Raw genomic sequence first — 21,330 nt, 5'->3', positions numbered from 1 at the left:
TTTCACATAACAGTACTAATATTTTCCAAAGTTTATTTCATTTACTTTTCCTTCATTCAATTTCCATGGATGAGAGGAAATGTGATGACACATAACACAATCTAGTTTTAACAATTCACCACAACTGCTGGATTTACAGTACTGTGTATACTACGGTCTCTGCTAACCAGGGTCTATGGACTCCCAGGGTATGGTTCAATTCCAGGCCCTGGAATCAAACGAGGGTCTGTAGAGACGCATCTAGCACAGAGATGCAGTGCAGCACCCTCGGGAGCCCAATCTTCTAATTGGAATGTGATACAAAACAAGGCAACAGTGTGCTTTAGGACCATACTGACACATCCAAGCAGTCGGGTAGGGTGTTTGGAGTGTTCATTGGACTGGATAAAAAAATTGACATTTAAAAAAAAAAAAAAAATGTCCCCCCCCACCAAAGTGGCACCCCTGCTGCTAACCATATATTTCAGTCCATGAAGTGCAGTAGGGATACAATACTACTACCTTCAGTCATTGCGTAGGTGCCCAGTTATTTTGCAAATGAAAATCAAAAATCTTAATAATCATGCCTGGTGTACAAAGATTAACTGTATGGAAATGGAAACATTCCATATGAAAAATCATGAAGTCTGGATTGTTTAGCAACTCAATTACCAGAGTCTGTTTTTTGTTTGAAAAATGGAATTTGAACCTTGTGGAATATTTATTTTAGCTCATGGTCACATATACAGTACATATATTTTACTTACAGATTATACACTGAGTGTACAAAACATTAGGAACACCTTCCTAATATTGAGTTGCATCCCTTTTTGCCTTCAGAACAGCCTCAGTTCGTTGGGACATGGACTCTACAAGGTGTCAAAAGTGTTCCACAGGGATGCTGGCCCACATTGCCGCCAATGCTTTCCACAGTTGTCTTAAATTGGCTGGATGTCCTTTGGGTGGTGGACCATTCTTGATACACACGGGAAACTGTTGAGGGTGTAAAACCGAGCAGCGTTACAGTTCTTGACACACTCAAACCGGTGCACATGGCACCTACTGCCATACCCCGTTCAAAGGCACTTAAATATTTTGACTTGCCTATTCATTCACCCTCTGAATGGCACACACACAATCATGTCTCAATTGTCTCAAGGCTTAAAAATCCTTCTTTAAACGGTCTCCTCCCCTTCAACTACAATGATTTAAGTGGGTTTAACAAGTGACATCAATAAGGGATCATAGCCTTGGATTTATCTGGTCAGTCTGTGATGGAAAGAGCACATGTTCCTAAGTGCATCACTTCCGTGTACAGTAATAATAAATCACCAATGTGACTGACTTATTAGACCAAATTAAGGTAAGAAACAATCCAGTTGATTGCATTGATGACAGCATTTTATCAATGGTAAGCCTTAACCTAATGTTGATCACTTGCATGCTATGCTGATAGAGCCAGACTACTATATACGCTTGTTGTCCCACATCCAATACTGCAGTGAATTTCTATAGTAATTTCACAAAGGATAAAGGAACTTAAGCAAGACATTCTGAACACTTACAACTGCAGCAGTACTGAGGCATATCTCCTCTTTAATAAGACAATTCAATCTCACATTTTAATTTCCATGAATAAACACAAATGATCTGAATATTGCAATCAGTTTTCCCACTATAATCTTCCCATATCTTAGATCATTTGTGCTGGTCTCAATTTAAAATAAGTTGCTGCTCTACAACATAATGGCTCTACAGACGAATTAGGGGATCCATTGGTGAGGCGAGGCATTACATAATTTATAGCTTTAATCTGCTCACTGAGGTGTGTGGTATATGACAGTAATTATAAATGCAAGATGAAATTATAGCTGAATACTTTAACTGCATTAGGAGTCATCTGATGAACAATTGTGATTGCCTGCTCATTTCCAACAGAGGGCAAGTTGGTGTCACAGTATTCAAATCACCATAGAGCCCATGTGCTTTTCTCCATTTGCCATCAAATGTCAGCCGCCTGTTATTAAACAGAGATTTGATGGTGGTGGTAATTGAGGGACTTGATTGCTGGAAAGAGATAAATTGTGTAAAATGTTTAGGAATTTAGCAGGCAATTATATTTTATAGCTGTGAAATAAAAGAGCTGAAGAAAATGTCTACTTGTTATGAAGAACACCGTCATTTCCAACCACACATTGATCTACGCATATATTGTTGATTTACAATATTTCAGGAGATGTACAGGAGACTCATGAAAACTTAAAATTAACACAGTCTGGTATCAAATGTTAATTCTTTATTTCAATTGGTAAAAAAAGAAGGTGCAGGTATCATTTGTCTCACTGTCATCCTTTTAAAATGAAACACATTTATATTTGATTTTTCCTTGTTTCCAACCTGTCTATATTTGTTGGGTTCATGTACATAATCTGAGTCTAAACTGGTGAATTAACATTTATTAAAGTGCTTTTCTGTTCTATCAATGAAACACAAAACATTTTTACACAGCAATTCACTGTACAGTTCAATGTACAGTGCAATAAATGTGTTAACATGTGTCTGGCTACCTGTTTAAAACAGCTGCATATTTTACAAAGGTAAATTGGAGATGAACATTACAATTTATCCATTACATTGTCTTTGTAATAATACAATTGAAACTTGACATATTATACAAATAAATAGTAGTCATAGCCAGAGCTATTGCATGCAAACGTTAGCAAATATATTTCAAGCAGTAATACATTTCATTACTGGTGATGCATTTGAGAAGGGTGCAAAGGTATAAGTTGGTGTATTCTATAACATTTTAGGGTTTAGTCTAGCCAGTGTGTCCATGTCATATTCAATCAAATGTTTTCAATGTCTTTATTCATACTACACAATGCTACTGGAAACATGGCTGAAATATCTAACCAGTGTTTCAAAAATGAACAACAAAAAAGGTAGCAAAAATGAACAACTCCTACTCTTTATCCATTTCCACATATTGTGAATGGTTATCAGGTGATTTGCTGTGAGTTTTACTCAAGTGGAGTTTAACTGCATGGTTACTAGCAAATGTCCTACAACACAGCTTACATTTGAACTTAGTGTCAACATCCTCCTCTGTGACTAGCGTCTCTGTCGCACGGACACTGAGAGCCTTTGACAGTTCTGGCTCCTCTACCTTCGTCTGATGCTCAATAGGCAGTTTGCGCATATCTTTGATTTGGAACCCTAGGTGTGATTCCAGGTGAGAGATGAAAGCTGGGGGTGTCCTGAACTGGGAAGCACAGTCATTGCAGTAGAAGATCGGATGGCCAGTGTCCATGCTCTTCAGAAACTTGGTCCCCCCTGTTTTCCTAAGTTGGTATTTCACATTGGCCAACCAGTGGCTGATGGTTGTCATGGACAGTCCAGTAAACTTAGAGATGTGCATTCGTTCCTGAGGACCAAGATCAGAGAGTAAGTACTTGCCCTCAGAAGTCAGGAAGAGGCTGGAGACGAACTGGGCTTGGAGGATGATAAGATGTCGGGGGTTCCAGTTCGAATGCCTTCCCTTGCGCTTGTGAACCGAGTATACCTCAGCCGACACGTCCTCAGAGCGTCTCACGTCTGATTCCAGTTTCATGGTGGGTATCCTTGATGGCATAGAGGCTTTTGGTGTGGTGGCTTTAGGAAGAACCTTGACCATGTCAGCAATGTCAGACAGAGCGTGTTTCTGTGGCATTGGGGCAAAGGTTTGTAGATGGGAGGAACTTGGATTGTTAGGTTTATATTTTGTCAGGTCTATTGGCTGATCATTGCTAGCAAACAGGAAGGCAATGTTAGCGCTGTTCCTAGCAGGGGTAGCATGCACCACTGCTGGTTTCTCCATACTCTGGTTGAGTTCAGCTAATATAGATTGAAAGCGAGCAGATGGTTTCCTATTTTCAGATCTTGAATTGGTGGGCTTATTTGCTTTACCCAAATGGCTGTTCAGAACTGACTGTAGTGCACTTAGAGGGTTTATGCCGAGTATTTCCGGGGTGTCATTGACAAGCTCTGAAGTAGTGCTTCGTCCACCGGTGGCAGGAGGGCTTGGTGTCTTGCCTCTGTCTGAGAAATCTGGGCTCAACTTCCCTCTGATCACATCACTCCCTTCATTCAGACAGTCTGCATTGAGCTTTGAAGAGGTAGAGGAATCGTCCTGACAATCGCTGTCATTATTCTCCACCAGATCAAACTTAATATTCAGACGTTCTTTACCATCGCTAATGCCAATCTTTTCTTTCTTGGTGTCCGCTTTTCGATACGGTTGCTGTGGAGTGTCAACTCCCCCAGCACCCTGAAGAAACTTCCCCTTTGGGGCGATCGGTCTCAGCTTGTGGTTGAATGTGTGCTTTATCTGAATGGGGGGAGACGCTGAGAGATGAGTGCTGCTCTTGATGATCCCAGAGAGTTGATAGGAAGCGTGGATACTGGGGTAGGCACTCCAGCTGGGGGTCCCAGTCTGAGCCTTGTTGATTGCAGAGGCGACCGTGTTGGCTAAAGACTTGAGGATATCCCCCCCACCACCTGACAATCCCTGCTGCTCCAGATCCTCCTCACGAAGATAGCGATATTTAATCACCCTGTTCCCTGCCTTTTGATACTCACTGTCTGCCTTGTCATCTTTCACTTCACTTTCTTCCATTTTGTCCAATGTGTCATCCCTCTGGCTATCTTTCTCACTGACCCTTGGGGAATATGTTTTTGGACACACTTTATCGCCATCAGTTTCGTTAGCAAGCGGCTCAGCTAATACCTGCATCTTTTCTATAACCAAGGGATCCAGAGCTAATTGTTTCCCTTTCTTAGAGGCTGAGTTTGTAACTTTCATGAAATGTCCAGTGACCATCATATGAGTGGTGAGTTGTTGCAGGGTATCGTGTGAGCTTCCACACTCCATGCATTTTAGAATCTGAGATTTGCATGTCTCAAACTGCCAAGTGTAGCTAGCCCCATTCTGATAACCATAGCGATTACTGTTAGCATTTGAAATAGCAGCGGACCGTTGGGCCTCGCTGTAGCCAGCTAACCCTGTGGTAGAATCAGGAGAACAAGGTCTGTTGGCCTCATAGGTCCGTTTCTTTGCTGGTGGCAGTAATTTCGGTGAGAGTACTGGAATAGGTTCTTTCAAAGGTACTTTTTGGTAATGCTTAGTTTTTATCATATGGACACTCAAGTCCTGGAGGGACTCAAAAGAATGGCCACAGAACATACACTTCAAAACTTTCTGTGCATCCTCTTTCCCTTCCATGTCTTGCAAATTTCGTTTCCTTGATTTGGAAGAGGATGTGGAGGCATTGCTTGGTTTGCCATGATTGTTGTCCTGGTAATGTCCACTCTTGTTCATGTGCACTGTCAAATCCACAATACTGTCATAGGATGCAATGCAGTCCTTACACTTGAAACGGCTGGCCCCTGTAAACACTGTCCCACCTGCTTTGCTGCTTTGTCTGTAGAGGTGGACCGAACTGAAGAGGTTGGGTTTGGACACAGGCTTTGGGGAGTGTGTTTGCTGGAAGGTTTTGGATAGTGCATCCTGATGCCAGTCAAATTCACTCTTGGTGCTAACATTGGTGCTGTCACAGTTAGCCTTGCTGGGAGTTTTGCTAATTTTCAAGTCCATTCCGATCCCTGTGCAGTAGGAATCTGAGAGGAAAGTTAGCATAGGCGGCCCTCATTTTCTCCAGGCTGCTGTGCATGTCATCCTTGTATTTCGAACCGCTGCTCCCCTCGTCCTTCTGGTTTTCAGGTGGTGAGGAACTTTTGAAGTCTGAGAGTGAGAGTCTATCGCTGGCGTCGCTGAGGCGCGACTCCAACTCGGCTTCTTGATGGGAAAGGACATTGACGGGGGAGTCCTGGTAGCTGTAGCTGCTTTTGCTGTCCATCTCTTTGTCCTCTGAGGCCTTGGGACTCGTCTTCTCTTCAGTTGGAGTGTCATTCTCTCTGTCATCCTCAGGGATGGTCTCTCGCATGACGCCATGTTCATCAGGCTCGTATACTGAAAAAGAAGGAGAGATACAATTTAGAGGCCTTTGTTATTACGTTTCACATAATCTCGTTCCCAGACACTTCTGTCCAATGAAAATCTGGTGGACCAACGCGTTAAACTGTGTCTTCGTTAGCCAATAAAGAAAGACCGGGAGAAACTCCCGGTGCATAGGCATTGGCTTAATCTACAACATCTTCCTTGTAACCCTCCCCACGCCTCACAGTCATGTGATAAATAATGACAAATACTTGACTCAGTAGGCAACTCCCATAGTGGGAGTGACCATAGAATTCTAAGGCCAAGTTTGAATCGTTGATATCCCAGGCTTATATGCCCAATAGCCTGGGGATGAGGTTAGTCATTACAAGACCCCTATCTCTGTTTAGACTACATAATAGCAAGAAATCACCATAGGAGAGGGAAATGAGTTGAGTTGCAATCACTTCTGAGCATTTGAAATATTTCCAAGAGTGGAAAAATATCCAAAGTACGTCAAAACAGGTTTTGTTTGTTCTGTTTTCAGAGAAACTGTGAAATCCACACAAGGCTACATGCACAATGCAGGCCTGAGCTACATGAGAGGATCAACAGTGTGGATGTCACATGCCTTTTTTAACAAACTACTAGAGGTCAAGCAGCTCCTTGTGATTCACGGTGGGCCATTGACTTCATACTGTGTCAAAGGTTTCCCTGCCTCATGTTGAAATGTTTACAACAATTGTTGGCCAATGACAGGCAAAATGCAATTGATTTTTTTTGTAGGGTTTTACTAAGTGTTATTGCAAGTGGCCTATTCCAAAGTGATTATGAGTATCTCCAAACTGCAATGAACTTGCAATGAAAAAACTGAAGCTTTCTCAGTTGGATAATATTTTTCCATGCTTAGATCCACCAGATTGTGTTGCAGCAAATTACAAAGACTGAGCGATATTCTAATATTCCACAAGTGTTCTATGAATAAATGAAAAAGCCTGAGCCTTGCAAGATGAGAGGGGTTTACTTACATTTCAGATTTTAAAATGAGATGAAATGTATCCTGTCTCCATTTAAGTGGTTACAGAGTGAGACAGTCTTTCTTGACAGTGAAATTTGAATTATTTATGCAAATGTAAACCTACATCGGGATAATTATTAACACATGAATCACAGCACAACAAAGAACCAGTAAATTGTTGAAAATATATGTATTTATCATAAGATCATTATCTAACATTTCTAGAAGTTGCTGGCAATCTGTCACATTATTATATTGTCCTTGACACTCTCATAAACAGCAATTATCCATTTCATTATTCACCTGTTTGTTCACACTCATAGGGCTCAATGTTATTGCATCAATTAACTGATAATTAAACAACAATTTTTCTAATTGACATATTTAACATCTAATTTGCATTACTTGTGATACAGCATATTAAACCGTTTTGAACAAGGCTGGAGGATCAGATATGCAAACAGTAAATGAATCTGTAAAACTATTATCAATACAAAGCAACTCTTCTCTGTTGAATTAAGGTCCCTCTCAAATTTAGCCAGTCTACAATATGAAAACAAACAACTTAAAAAAATACTTTTGAAGAGACATCTAGCAGTATGTTCTCTTATTCATGTTGGAAAATTTGCATTTTGGGAGAAGTTATGGCAGATGTGCTTTTAGATAAACATGAAAAGGACACAACGGCCTTGTTTAGGAACCTATGCATTTAATGTGGGTAATATTTCACCTTTGATTTAGGGGCACTTTATGGAATGCTGAATGTAAGGAGAACTCCAAGTACTACAGAACACTGGGTCAGCCCATAGAATGAAGAATGTCATCCTCCTTCGCATTTGGAAAAAAAATACTGTTTTTTAAAATCAGTATTTCACAAGTGCCTCAGGACAAGCTCTAGAGGTGAACTGGTTGCCAGCTAATGGATGAAGATGGTCATGGGACACAAAACTTCAAAACAAACATGGAGAACAAGGAGCCACGCAGCACACCAGAGATTCCCGAATGTGTTATGACCCTCAACCACAAGAGAAACTTCTGGATTGGCCAACTGAGATCATTGATGACCTCCAAAACACCCTCTTCCCCCCATGCTGGAGAGGGAGTGTTGTCAGAGTACAGAGATGTTTTATTGATTGTTTTATACATACAGTTGGAGTCGGAAGTTTACATACACTCAGGTTGGAATCATTAAAACTCATTTTTCAACAACTCCACAAATTTCTTGTTTAAGTCGGTTAGGACATCTACTTTGTGCATGACACAAGTAATTTTTCCAACAATTGTTTACAGACAGATTATTTAACTTATAATTCACTGTATCACAATTCCAGTGGGTCAGAAGTTTACTTATACTAAGTTGACTGTGCCTTTAAACAGCTTGGAAAATACCAGAAAATTATGTCATGGATTCAGAAGCTTCTAATAGGCTAATTGACATCCTTTGAGTCAATTGGAGGTGTACCTGTGGATGTATTTCAAAGCCTACCTTCAAACTCAGTGCATCTTTGCTTGGCATCATGGGAAAATCAAAAGAAAACAGCCAAGACCTCCGAATTTTTGTAGACCTCCACAAGTCTGGTTCATCCTTGGGAGCAATTTCCAAATGCCTGAAGGTAACACATTCCTCTGTACGAACAATTAGTACGCAAGTCTAAACACCATGGGACCATGCAGCAGTCATACTGCTCAGGAATGAGACGCATTCTGTCTCCTAGAGATGAACATACTTTGGTGCAAAAAGTGCAAATCAATCCCAGAGCAACAAAGGACCTTGTGAAGATGCTGGAGGAAACAGGTGCAAAAGTATCTATATCCACAGTAAAACGAGTCCTATATCGACATAACCTGGAAGGCTGCCCAGCAAGGAAGAAGCCACTGCTCCAAAACCGCCATAAAAAAGCCAGACTATGGTTTGCACATGGGGACAAAGATCGTACTTTTTGGAGAAATGTCCTCTGGTCTGATGAAATAAAAATATAACTGTTTGGCCATAATGACCATCGCTATGTTTGGAGGAAAAGGGGGAGGCTTGCAAGCCTAAAAGCACCATCCCAACCATGAAGGACGAGGGTGGCAGCATTATGATGTGGGGGTGCTTTGCTGCAGGAGGGACTGGTGCACTTCACAAAATAGATAGCCTCACGGGGAAGGAAAATTACGTGGATATATTGAAGCAACATCTCAGGACATCAGTCAGGAAGTTAAAGCTTGGTCGCAAATGGGTCTTCCAAATGGACAATGACCCCAAGCATACTTCCAAAGTTGTGGCAAAATGGCTTAAGGACAACAAAGTCAAGGTATTGGAGTGGCCACCACAAAGCCCTGACCTCAATCCTATAGAAAATGTGTGGGTAGAACTGAAAAAGCGTGTGCGAGCAAGGAGGCCTACAAACCTGACTCAGGTACACCAGCTCTGTCAGGAGGAATGGGCCAAAATTCACCCAACTTACTGTGGGACACTTGTGGAAGGCTATCCAAAACATTTGACCCAAGTCAAGCAATTTAAATGCAATGCTACCAAATACTCATTGAGTGTATGTAAACTTCTGACCCACTGGGAATGTGATGAAAGTAATCCTCCTCCCAGAGCGCTAAGAACCTTGGCGTGATCCTGGACAACATCAACCAACATCATAGGTTCATGCTCTACAACATCCGCAGAGTACGACCCTGCCTCACACAGGAAGCGGCGCAGGTCCTAATCCAGGCACTTGTCATCTCCCGTCTGGATTACTGCAACTTGCTGTTGGCTGGGCTCCCTGCCTGTGCCATTTACAACTCATTCTGGTGTTCAACCTTCCCAAGTTCTCTACGTCACCCCGCTCCTCCGCTCTCCCACTGGCTTCCAGTTGAAATCCGCTACAAGACCATGGTAACGGAGCTGTGAGGGGAACGGCAAGTACCTCCAGGCTCTGATCAGGCCCTACACCCAAGCAAGGGCACTGCGTTCATCCACCTCTGGCCTGCTCGCCTCCCTACCACTGAGGAAGTACAGTTCCCGCTCAGCCCAATTGGTGGAACAAACTCCCTCACGACGCCAGGAAGCGGAGTCAATCACCACCTTCCGGAGAATGAAACCCCACCTCTTCAAGGAATACCTAGGATAGGATAAGTATACCTTCTCACCCCCCCCCTTAATGATTTAGATGCACTATTGTAAAGTGGCTGTTCCACTGGATGTCAGAAGGGGAATTCAATTTGTAAGTCATCTGGATAAGAGCGTCTGCTAAATGACTTAAATGTAATGTAAATGTAATAAATGCTGAAATTAAATAATTCTCTACTATTAGTCTGACATTTCACATTCTTAAAATAAAGTGGTGATCCTAACTGACCTAAAACAGGGAATTTTTACTAGGATTAAATGTCAGGAATTGTGAAAAACTGAGTTTAAATGTATTTGGCTAAGGTGTATGTAAACTTCCAACTTCAACTGTAGTTATCACAGATAAACAAGAACACTATTGCCTATGACAAGCTTCTAGTTAAAGTCTTCTATTTTGAAAGTCTTGATAGAGACTATGGACAGAAGTCAATTATAGCACATTGCTTTTTTGGCAAATTCAAATTACCGTAGAACCTTTCACATATCGACCATTACCAAATTGATTGATAAAAGAGCTTTTTCAAGTAGAAGTTTCAAGGATTGTCTGGTGACATATTGCAGATATAGCAGAACAGCTTTACTTAGCCTACTTCATGCAGATAGTGAACCTTCTAACTAATTCATGGATTAGGAATTAGCATTAATAAATATTTCACTAAGACATTTAGCAATCATACAGCAATGGAGCTGACATGCATCCAATAAATTGTTATTTCATGGCAATTAGTTGATGCAATTTACTATGTTCAAGCAGCTTTATCTACACTGCCATAGAGCCCTATCAAACTCAGCATGGCTATTTAATGAAACAAAAACTTAACTTAATTATAAGGAATTAAAATCCTAAAGTAACAGAATGTGAGAATAGTCTACATTCAGTATATTTTGTATTTCCAGACGAAATTGAGAGAAATTATCAGCAGCATTTCCTGCCCATTTGATCAGAAGTTATATCAGTGAAAAAGATGTGACGCGAGAAGTTCCACTCCCGTCCATGTGGGAATACAGACCGCCTGACAACCACTCCCATAGTTAGGGCGGAGACAAGACCATCTCCTCATTATATACAGTATCTTTGTTTATCAACATCCAAAGGCACCAGGCCGGGGTGACTCCAAGATACCCACATGTCTACTTCCACTTATCACACTCTTTGTAACTCCATTTTTCCAACCCTTGGTTGATGCAAATTAGCAAAATCAAATGCAAGGGCAGAGCCTTCTCTGATGCTATTTAGGGACATTGTAGTCTACAACTCTGATACAAATGTATGTATAATTTGATCACCTGTTGCAGAATAACTTTCCAGGAAGGCAGGAAATGTAAAACTTGTAGTCTATTTGAGGCTTGAAAGGGCTTCTGAAGATTGTAATTTCCACTCATTTCCAAATTTGAGACTTGAATTTCTCTTACAAAAAAAATGTAGACACCTACACCGATGTCCATTAAGCATAATTCACATTTCCTGGATTATTTTCCTGCTGTCTCAAATTAAGATCTTAAAACTTTATGATGACAAAATGTGTCAATGCAATACTGGAACACTTCACCCGAGTAGGAAATCGTCAACTGAATACCTGTAGTTTACAATTGCAACAACTGTCAAAATACAATACAAGATTAAACAAGATGCAATAATGCTGATGATGTCCATCATTTCAGTGATCACCAACGCTTCCTAAACTACAAAATAGACCTTCTGAGGAAATGTTGTGCCTTTTAGTCTGGTATAGGCAGCATTCAGTCTAACTAGGCTTGTAAAATGAGAGGGTTGGCATGCTAGGGCTGAGATTTATCATGTCATAAACCCCTGCAAAGCCTCCAATCTGTGTCACTACAAATGTATATCTCCAGACAGGGATATGCAAAGGTCAAAAAACCTACAGTGTCCATCATAAAACAGCTACTTGAGGTGTTTATAACATGAATCCGTTAGAACAGACCCCTGGCACAACAAGCCCTGAATATCCAGGAGAAGCAGTCACTTTCTGAGCCAAGGCAATTTTAGAACACAGCCTAGTGAATGGGTAGTGTTAGACGTAGTATAAGAAATCATATTCTCACACTTACAGGAATGATTTTTTCCCCCAGTTAAAACAATACTGAATGGGTATACAGAAATACAAACATTTAAAAATGTATGACAATCTTGGCATTTTCCAAGTTAGCAGGCTGAAATTAGTCTGTGTTTTTCTCCCAGTAACAGTATTTAACTTCCACTATTAGCCTGTTAGTATTACCTTTGTAATGGTAAAGATATCAACATTTATCCCATGGAAGGTCAACATTTCCCTCATTAAAGTGACAAGGCAGTCAGTGAGCAGCCTGACAGGGTTAGCTAATGGACAGCTGCCTGCAATACCCTGAATATCCCAGGTAATACTATCTTCACAGAAAATTGGGTAATTCATAGGTGCCAGTGACAGGTCTGCATGTCTGTGCCACTTTCCTGAACTGCTCTCCTGTTGTCTCAAGCTACAGTTTTCGCAGCTCACAAATCAATATCCCTTTTTACTTCACATTGATTGCCTGGCAGTAGGACTGACCTAAGCGGGACTGTTATGACATTTCTAGATTTCCCCCTGTCCTTGGAACAATCAATTACACGCTCATAGCAATCAAAACCTCTTTGGAAAATGATCCTGCTCCATGACATTTTCATCTCCCGGATTTATGGCACGCTAAATAGAAAAAAATAAAACAGCAGGCCCGTCCGTCCGTCTATGCTGTCCGTCCGTCTATGCTATCCGTCCGTCTATGGGGTCCCACATAAGAATACAGCTTCTAGAGTCTACATGTTAATAAAACAGATCGGGCAAATAAAGCAATCGACAGACTGTCTTCTGGAGTCAAATTGTCTCCCTAACTTCTGCAAGACTTTTGTTGATATATTGTTGTAAATGAGCAGTTTCATGTTGTCGTCACTATAGATTTCAGTTCTATAATAAGGTAAGTGAGATATGTTGTAGGTTCCTCTCCAGAGCCCTCTATGGAGTTGGAGTCCTGGTGTGAAGGGAGACATCTCAAAGAGGCTGTGGGGGGCTGACGCACTGTACTGTAAGTTTGATCAAATATCTACTAAAACTATACTTTTGTTGTTGACTTCATAGTGTCTGCAAGATGGCTACACGTTTTCTAGTGGTTAGTCATCATTATGTACAGTATTAACTTACGCTTAATGCACAAGCCTGTCATAAGACCGAGAGACATACCAGCTATGTGATATTTGACAGAGATGGACTATCTGACAGACGTCAATCAGTTGAAGTCAGGTTACAGTATGCTGTTTATCTAGATCAATCTGAGACTGGATACAAGGCTGACATTGCATGAGTTCATTTTTAATCCGGGCCAATAGTTTACTGTAAACTCAATAATCATTTTACAGATAGTATAAAAGACAAACAAGTCAAATATACTGTCTCGAAACAATGAAGGGACATGTTTACAGGGTTCACAAACTGCTTAGCCTATGTGATCCAGTTAACTATTACTGGAAGGTAATAGACAAGACACAAAATATCTGTATTTTTAAAAATGGTCAATTAAGTAGGCCTAAATAACTTTTACGATCTTTCTCACACTCCACCTATAGCCTAGATGGTTTATTTGGCTTGAAACAGTACATCACCCCCACAGTCATAAATACACCCAGAACACTTATGTTACAAGCAACAATAAGATGAAGTCAGAATGCAGTGGTTGCAGAAATCACAAAATGTCAAATAGTTCGCCTAATTTCAGTTTATGTGACAAAACAAGCAAGTATAGTGTAGAGAATCATTGTACCATCTAAACCGCTGTGAAATATATTTTTCATAACCAAACATATTTTATTTTCAGCTGTTTGAAACTGGTATACTAAACCGAAAGTAAAAGACGCAAAAACAAAAAAACTTAAGCATGGGAATCATAGAAATAATGCACACAGAACAGATCTTCTGCTTCTTAGACTTGCTTTCAACGAGAATGACATATCTATAACTCACATTTCTATGTCGCCCAAAAAATTACATATTGCAGCTTTACGATCTCTGAGGGCTCTGCTGCAGTGTGGAACCATGTGACAGAGTTTAGTGTACATTTTTGTATGCATGAATGGGATGATACTTAAAGCGCATTACCTACTTCACTAAACAGGGGCTATTCATGCAGATAAATGCCTTGCTTTCATACACCGGCACATTCAATATTTCATAGTCTAATATGATCAAATAAAGAACCTCAACATTTCAAAGCAGAAAATGTGGACAATGTGAAGAAAGGCAGACTGTGAATTGTGCTAAAGGCAGCACGATGTAGCTACTGGGATGGACATATGATAGGATAACAAATACGACGCCAGACCATACCCTACCATCTGGTGGTTGATTTGGGCAAAAATCACAATCTTGGCAATCAAAACAACATTTCCACATTCACAACCAACATATTGGTTAGTGAATAAAGGTAAAACATTGAAAACCTTACTAACCTACACCATTGACACTTGATCTTGAAACAGTTACAATATGTTTCAAGACTGTAAGACTATAAAGGAGCTGAATCTATTTGGAGATTTTTATCTTTCTGATTTGGGGATTTTCATGTTCAAAATAAAAATGCTGTCAATCGTCAGTGTCCCTGTTTCTTCATCGATATTAATCACAATTCTCACCTAGTCACATTAAGCTGTGGCTGCCATCCTACTGTAGCTCCAGGAGTTCCTTCCCCTCCCTCCCTCAATGATGTCACTGAGCGACACTGCTCTTTTTGATGCCTGGCTGCTAGAAGCTCCTGCTCCGAGACGCATCACTCGGCCCGCTGCCTAATTGGAAGTGAATAGCAGGAGAGCAATGCAATTTGCACTCTAGCACCCAAGTCATCACGTAAGCGTGCCACCATGCTAACGCCAGCCACCATGACGCCTGCCTGCCACCGCCTCACATGCAGTACTGTTGCCTCGTGTTGCATCTCACCAGAAGAGGAGGGCCCCGCTTTGAGGGCTGGCAAGGGACATTCTACACACCCTTCCAAAAAAATAAAGATGGAACCACGAGAATATTGCCTCACTGGAAGTGGCACTACAGTCCATTGTTAAGTTCAAGGATTTTGTTTCTGGCAAATGCAACAAATACTTTCTTAGGAAAAGGAAAACAGTACATTTAATCATGAACAGCAAATACTACTGTCAATATAATAAAAAAAACATTTCTATCTGAGAAAAAGAGCCACACACAGAGAGCGAGAGCCACACACAGAGAGCGAGAGCCACACACAGAGAGCGAGAGACACACACAGAGAGCGAGAGACACACACAGAGAGCGAGAGACACACACAGAGAGCGAGACCGAGAGCGAGAGACACAGAGGGCGAGCGAGAGGGAGACAGAGAGAGAGAGGGCGAGCGAGCGAGAGGGAGACAGAGAGAGAGGGCGAGCGAGCGAGAGGGAGGGAGACAGAGAGAGAGGGCGAGCGAGAGGGAGACAGAGAGAGAGGGCGAGCGAGAGGGCGAGCGAGACAGAGAGAGAGGGCGAGCGAGAGGGCGAGAGCGAGACAGAGAGAGAGGGCGAGCGAGAGGGAGACAGAGAGAGAGGGCGAGCGAGAGGGAGACAGAGAGAGAGGATGAGCGAGAGGGAGACAGAGCGAGAGGGAGACAGAGAGAGAGAGCGAGCGACAGACAGACAGACAGACAGAGACAAGGGGACAGAGAGACAGAGCTGCTACTCAGTACAGCCCAGCGTGCTGCTGCTTGCTCCTCTGTCACTTGGTTTTTGAAGAGCTTGTGACATGGCTCTCCAGGAGCGCCGTGATGAGGTCTGATGGTTCCTTTCTGCAGAATAGCAGTTTACCCCTCATTCACCCTGAAAGAGAACCCATCATCTTACTGTACGCCACCCATCCAAACTGTGCATATTGGAGCTGACCAGTCAAGCAAACAGAGGTACTAATAAAATACCATCTTGCTTCGGTTCAAATTTCTCTGATTGAATGTCAGTCAGGAATGTTTGCGTGGTTTGGCAGGCAGGGTAGGGGAAAGTGGGCCATCGTTTAAAGGACCACTGCCTCGCACAGATTAGGTCTTTGTTCAAAGCTTTTATGAGCCACAGGCTGGGAGGAGGAGGATGGGACAATTATTCTACACTTGTCTGACCGGACTGGGATTTTATGATGCCCAGTAGTTCTGCCACATACAGACTAATAAAACAAATGCATTATACATTTACCAGGTAATTTGATTGCAAATAGAGATTTTTATTTAATTAGATTTTGCGATATTCTTATTTTACAAAGTGAAAGTGGTTGAATTTAATCTTTTTAGAGAAAATTCCTAAATTAATTAAATAACCTATACATTATATTTTGGGCCTTTGCTATATAACACATTGTGTTGTGGCAATAAGCTATTACATATCATATACATATATGTAAATTTCACATGACTGGGAATACAGATATGCATCGGTTGGTCACAGAAATATATTTTTTTAAAGTAGGGGCGTGGATCAGAAAACCAGCCAGTAACTGGTATGACAATCATTTACCTCATGCAGTGTATAGAGTTGATAAGGCTGTTGATTGTGGCCTGTGAAATGTTGTCCCACTTCTCTTCAATGGATGTGCGAAGGTGCTGGATATTGGCAGGAACTGGAACACGCTGTTGTATACGTCAATCCAGAGCATCCCAAACATGCTCAATGGGTGACGTCTGGTGAGTATGCAGGCCATTGAAGAACTGGGACATTTTCAGATCCTTGTGACATGGGGTCGTGCATTATCATGCTGAAACATGAGGTGATGGTAGTGGATGAATGGCATGACAATGGGCCTCAGGATCTCTTCACGGTATCTCTGTACATTAAAATTAAAATATAATGCAGTGTGTTCATTGTCTGTAGCTTATGCCTGCCCTTACCATAACTCCACTGCCCCCATGGGGCACTCCTTTCACAACATTGACATCAGCAAACCGCTCACTCACAGGGTGCCATACACGCCATCTGCCCGGTACAGTTGAAACCAGGATTCATAAGTGAAGAGCACACTTCTCCAGCGTGCCAGTGGCCATTGAAGGTGAGCATTTACCCACTGAAGTCAGTTATGACAGTGAACTGCAGTCAGGGCAAGACCCTGGTGAGGACAACGAGCATGCAGATGAGCTTCCCTGCGACATTTTCTGACGGTTTGCTCAGAAAATCTTTGGTTGTGCAACCTCACAGTTTCATCAGCTGTCCGGCTGGCTGGTCTCAGATGATTCCGCAGGTGAAGACGCCGGATGGGGAGGTCCTGGGCTGGCGTGGTTACACGTATTCTGCAGTTGTGCGGCTCGTTGGACGTACTGCCAAATTCTCTTGGCGTCTTATTCTTGTGGAGGCGACTTATGGTAGAGAAACTAACATCCAATTCTCTGGCAACAGCTCTGGTGGACATTCCTGCAGTCAGTATGACAATTGCATGCTCCCTCAAAACTGCACATTTTAGAGTGGCCTTTTATTGTCCCCAGCACAAGTTGCACCTGTATAATGATCATGCTGTTTAATCAACTTCTTGATATGCTGCACCGGTCAGGTGGATGGATTATCTTGGCAAAGGAGAAATAATCACTACCAGATTCAGAAAACTTTAATGTCTTCAGAGAGGCAATTCATATAACATAGCACATATAAAAAATAAAAATAAAATAGCAAATGATGTTTACAAGCATTTAGGCAGGGTAGTGCAATTTCAGTGCAAGTCCTAATGTGCAATTAGTCCAACATTTTGTTAAGTTACAGAATTGCATTTGCAATAAAAAGAGTACTTAAAAAATATATATATCTTACCTGCGGCCAGAGGGAAGGAGCTTGAATTTGGAGTGGAGTGGGTTGGAAGAGTCAATCTCTATTTTATTTGCCTTCTGTCGGGCTCTGCCCAGGGATGTAAACAAATTTGTGCACAACATGAGAATATTTGTGGTCTTCTATTTCAACTCATGAAACATGGGATCAACACTTTACATGGTGCATTTATATTTTTGTTCAGTGTACAACATGAAATATAAAGGCTGCTGGTGGTCCACCTCTGTCACTACATGGTTCACTCCCTGTTACATTTCCTCTTCTCCGAGATAAGTGAATGTATATAGTCACAGCATCATGAACGTCACAAAAACGCTGGCCATCATGAATCTGATACTGCAGCTGCCTGGTGAAGTGTGTATTCTATTAAAACAATCTGCATTTCACTAACTCTCCCTCCCTCTTCTGGCTCTATGGATCTTTCATTACAATCTGGACGGGAATCCAGAAGAGGCTTTCCCTATATAAGCAGTTTTGTGCCGTTTTCAGCAAAGGGAGGCATTTTTTATATTCCAAATTCATTAATAGTAGATTGCTGCTTTTTCCCTTCATTAAATACAACAGAAGCGTGGTACTGTCAGATGGTTTCTTGTGGGACCAAAGGCTGTTTCATGGCAAGTGTAAAGGGGAGAAGCAGACCCGCCAAACCTGCAGCAGCTTTGGGGGACGAGACAAGCTAAAAAGTAAGAAAGGCAGAAATGCTTCAAAACAACCCAGCCTCCCTCCCATTCATTTTAATGGCAAATTTGTTGTCAAATGTCCTTCTGCAAAAATGATTAGGGCTCGCAGTTTTTCTGAAAAGCGCAAACTTCTGGATTTGCCTGCCGCTGCATTGTCACTTTGACAGCCCGTTCTGAGAACAATGGTTGCCCAAATAGTGAAATGTGTTGGCACCAAATTTCTGAAAGTTGCCCCTCAATACTGTGGCTCATGGCTCCTTTCCGCTGTTCGTGGATATTCTGTAGCGTTGATACCTAGATGTGGATTAGAATGATAAAAGAAAGAAGCTGGTGAATTGAAGCGTCCTGCGGCGGCGCATCATCTATTGTTGAGAGATTGACATTCACTCTATTGAGTCAATGTTTCAGTTCATAAAAACCTTCTTCTAGAAGATCTGGTTAAAGAGTACAGTCATTGTAAGCCTCTGTTTGTAAAGCATTAATGTTTCCAGTAAAGCAATATAATTTAGTGGAAGGGCCCACCACAAATACTGGTTTGAAAGTAAAGAGTAACTTTATAACCCTGGCTACAAATAACAAAATCCTTGTGATGATATTCCTTTAGTTTGTTAGGTTATTAAATCCATAGATATACATAGTATATGTGCACATAGGTGTTCAAATATTTCCATTGCAAAACCACAAAAAATGTTTTCTATGTGCAACATCTTCAATTACGCTGAGCTTCTCAGCAGTGACATTTCTGTGGTGTTATGCTGCATTCGTAACCAAGTATGAGGTGGGAACTTACCCATTGTAAATACCAGTTGGATGCATTCATGTGCTTTGAACTTGTTGAGAAACACAAATAAATAGCATTCAAAAACCATATTAATAAATTGCTTTTTATAAATAAAGTTTTGATGTTGCATTTAACCGCTGAAAATGCTGTTATCAAGGTAATTTCCTTAGTAGGCAAATGTCAAAGGTCACCATGTAGGAGAAGTGGGGGCTTAGGATGATATGCTGTGTTCATATACTAGTCGGAACTAGGAAACTGAAATGTCTGACCTGTTAATTGGTTGTAGTTATACAGGTGCTGCGTTCAACCAATTAGCAAGTTGGACATTTGAGTTTCCTAGTCCCGACTAGCGCGTGAACGTGGCAATAGACCGGTTTCCAACTAGTAATTATCAGGTGGAGGGCTGCTTATGTGGATTTGTCCCAGTCATGTGTGGTAAATTCCCACTTCCCACTTGGTTATGAAAGCAGCATTAATGTAATGGAGGAGGAGTAGGAGCTGTCTGCCTGCCTGACGTGTACAGGGCCTTTTTATTCATTGGTTAATTTATTGAAAAGGTAGGCGGACGGACGGGGCAGCGAAACGGAACTGATACCGTGTGGCTGTAGGTTGTGCATTGAGGGGGAGGAAAAGGAGGGAGGGAAGGAGAGAAAAAAGAGAGGTTGAGGAAGCCGCAGACCAGAGCGACAGAGGAGGGGTTAATGGTAATGAGTGACAGGCTTTCAGAATGATTTACAACGGGTGGCGCGGCGGCAGAGCCGGAACTTGATGGATGATCCTGAAAGACGGAGACAAACCATAAATCATGTCTTTGAATCATTGACAGAGATAAAGGAGGGGGAGGAGAAGCCGTGGCATTGACGTTCATTCTTCCAATAATGTACATTGACGAGTTACACTACGGAGCCTTAATTAAAAAGTGAACATGGCGGGTCCTCGCTTTCTATCCCCTCCCTCCTTCTGCTCCTCTATCCTCTCCTCTTGCCTCTCTCTCCTCTCGCTGTGGCAATATCAACGATAATTAAATATGCAGTAGCATCCACAGCCCGTCCCTGTCCCCTCTCTCTGCTTCTGTCCCGTAGCCGCTTCCTCTGGCTTCCCAAAGCACAGCAGACGGATTAGATAAGTGCACTGCTTAAAGATAGTCACTCCTCAACAATATCAATGAGGGCCTAGTCTGCAAACAGACCCGACAGCACAAACTGATAAAAGCATACAGCGGGCCTACACACAAGTGATAACATAGCCATGCAAATAGTAAACCGTGTTTGAATGAGACCTATTCAATAGAGTAATACACATCAGTTCAGTTTTTGATAACAGAAGTTGGGTGTATTTAAGATAACAGTCTATTTAACCTTTTTCTTTGGATACAAATCCCACTTGCGGAGATTATGGCCTGAGAAGTGGGTTAGAGCTACTCTGTCCAGTACAGATGGCGCTATGGAAAAAAGGCTAGAAAAGCCCTGGGGTAGCAAGGAGGCTGAATGAGTGGCATTCCACATCAGCTAAGATCTGTTAAAGTGCAAACAAGGTGAAAGTAATCCTAAACATCTGTCTTAAGTGTCCCACACACACGCTGTTTGTTCAAGTTCTAGGAAAGACATTAGCAAGCAGAGGAAGAAGAGGGAGAGAGAAAGAGGGATATGTCATTTCATGTCCTAGCTTTCCAAAGAGATTTGGCATACAAAAGGTTATTTTGTTGTGTGTTGTGTCACTGCTCAGTCAAACAAAATGGAAATGACTGCTCTAATGGTACCACTGATTTTTCAATATTAAAAGCCTATGGGGTGCTCTACATCTCGGTTTGCATATGGATGCTTTGCCATACTGTGACATTAAGCAGCCTACAGAATGGACTGCGCCCAGGGGCATTAGTGGGTGGGCTGTTTAAGCAATAAGGCATGAGAACCTGGGAATTATCATGTGATAACTCACGACTAGGGGCAGTTATTAGGCCAGAGGCAAAGCCA

At 41.8% G+C, this 21,330-nt stretch overlaps 1 protein-coding gene across 1 annotated transcript in view; it reads right to left on the bottom strand.

Annotated features, from left to right (window-relative positions):
* Positions 1-2,255: 2,255 nt before the first annotated feature.
* Positions 2,256-21,330, bottom strand: part of LOC135504104 (teashirt homolog 2-like) — a 72,389-nt gene continuing 53,314 nt past the window's right edge. The window contains 2 exon segments of the mRNA XM_064922394.1: positions 2,256-5,647; positions 5,649-5,989. Coding sequence (XP_064778466.1) covers positions 2,945-5,647; positions 5,649-5,989 — 3,044 coding nt within the window. The 3' untranslated portion in view covers positions 2,256-2,944.

Source organism: Oncorhynchus masou, chromosome 18 (genome assembly GCF_036934945.1).
Source record: "Oncorhynchus masou masou isolate Uvic2021 chromosome 18, UVic_Omas_1.1, whole genome shotgun sequence".
NCBI lineage: Eukaryota > Metazoa > Chordata > Actinopteri > Salmoniformes > Salmonidae > Oncorhynchus > Oncorhynchus masou.
The sequence above is the reverse complement of the archived record's forward strand: the minus strand, read 5'-3'. Positions and strand labels throughout refer to the sequence as shown.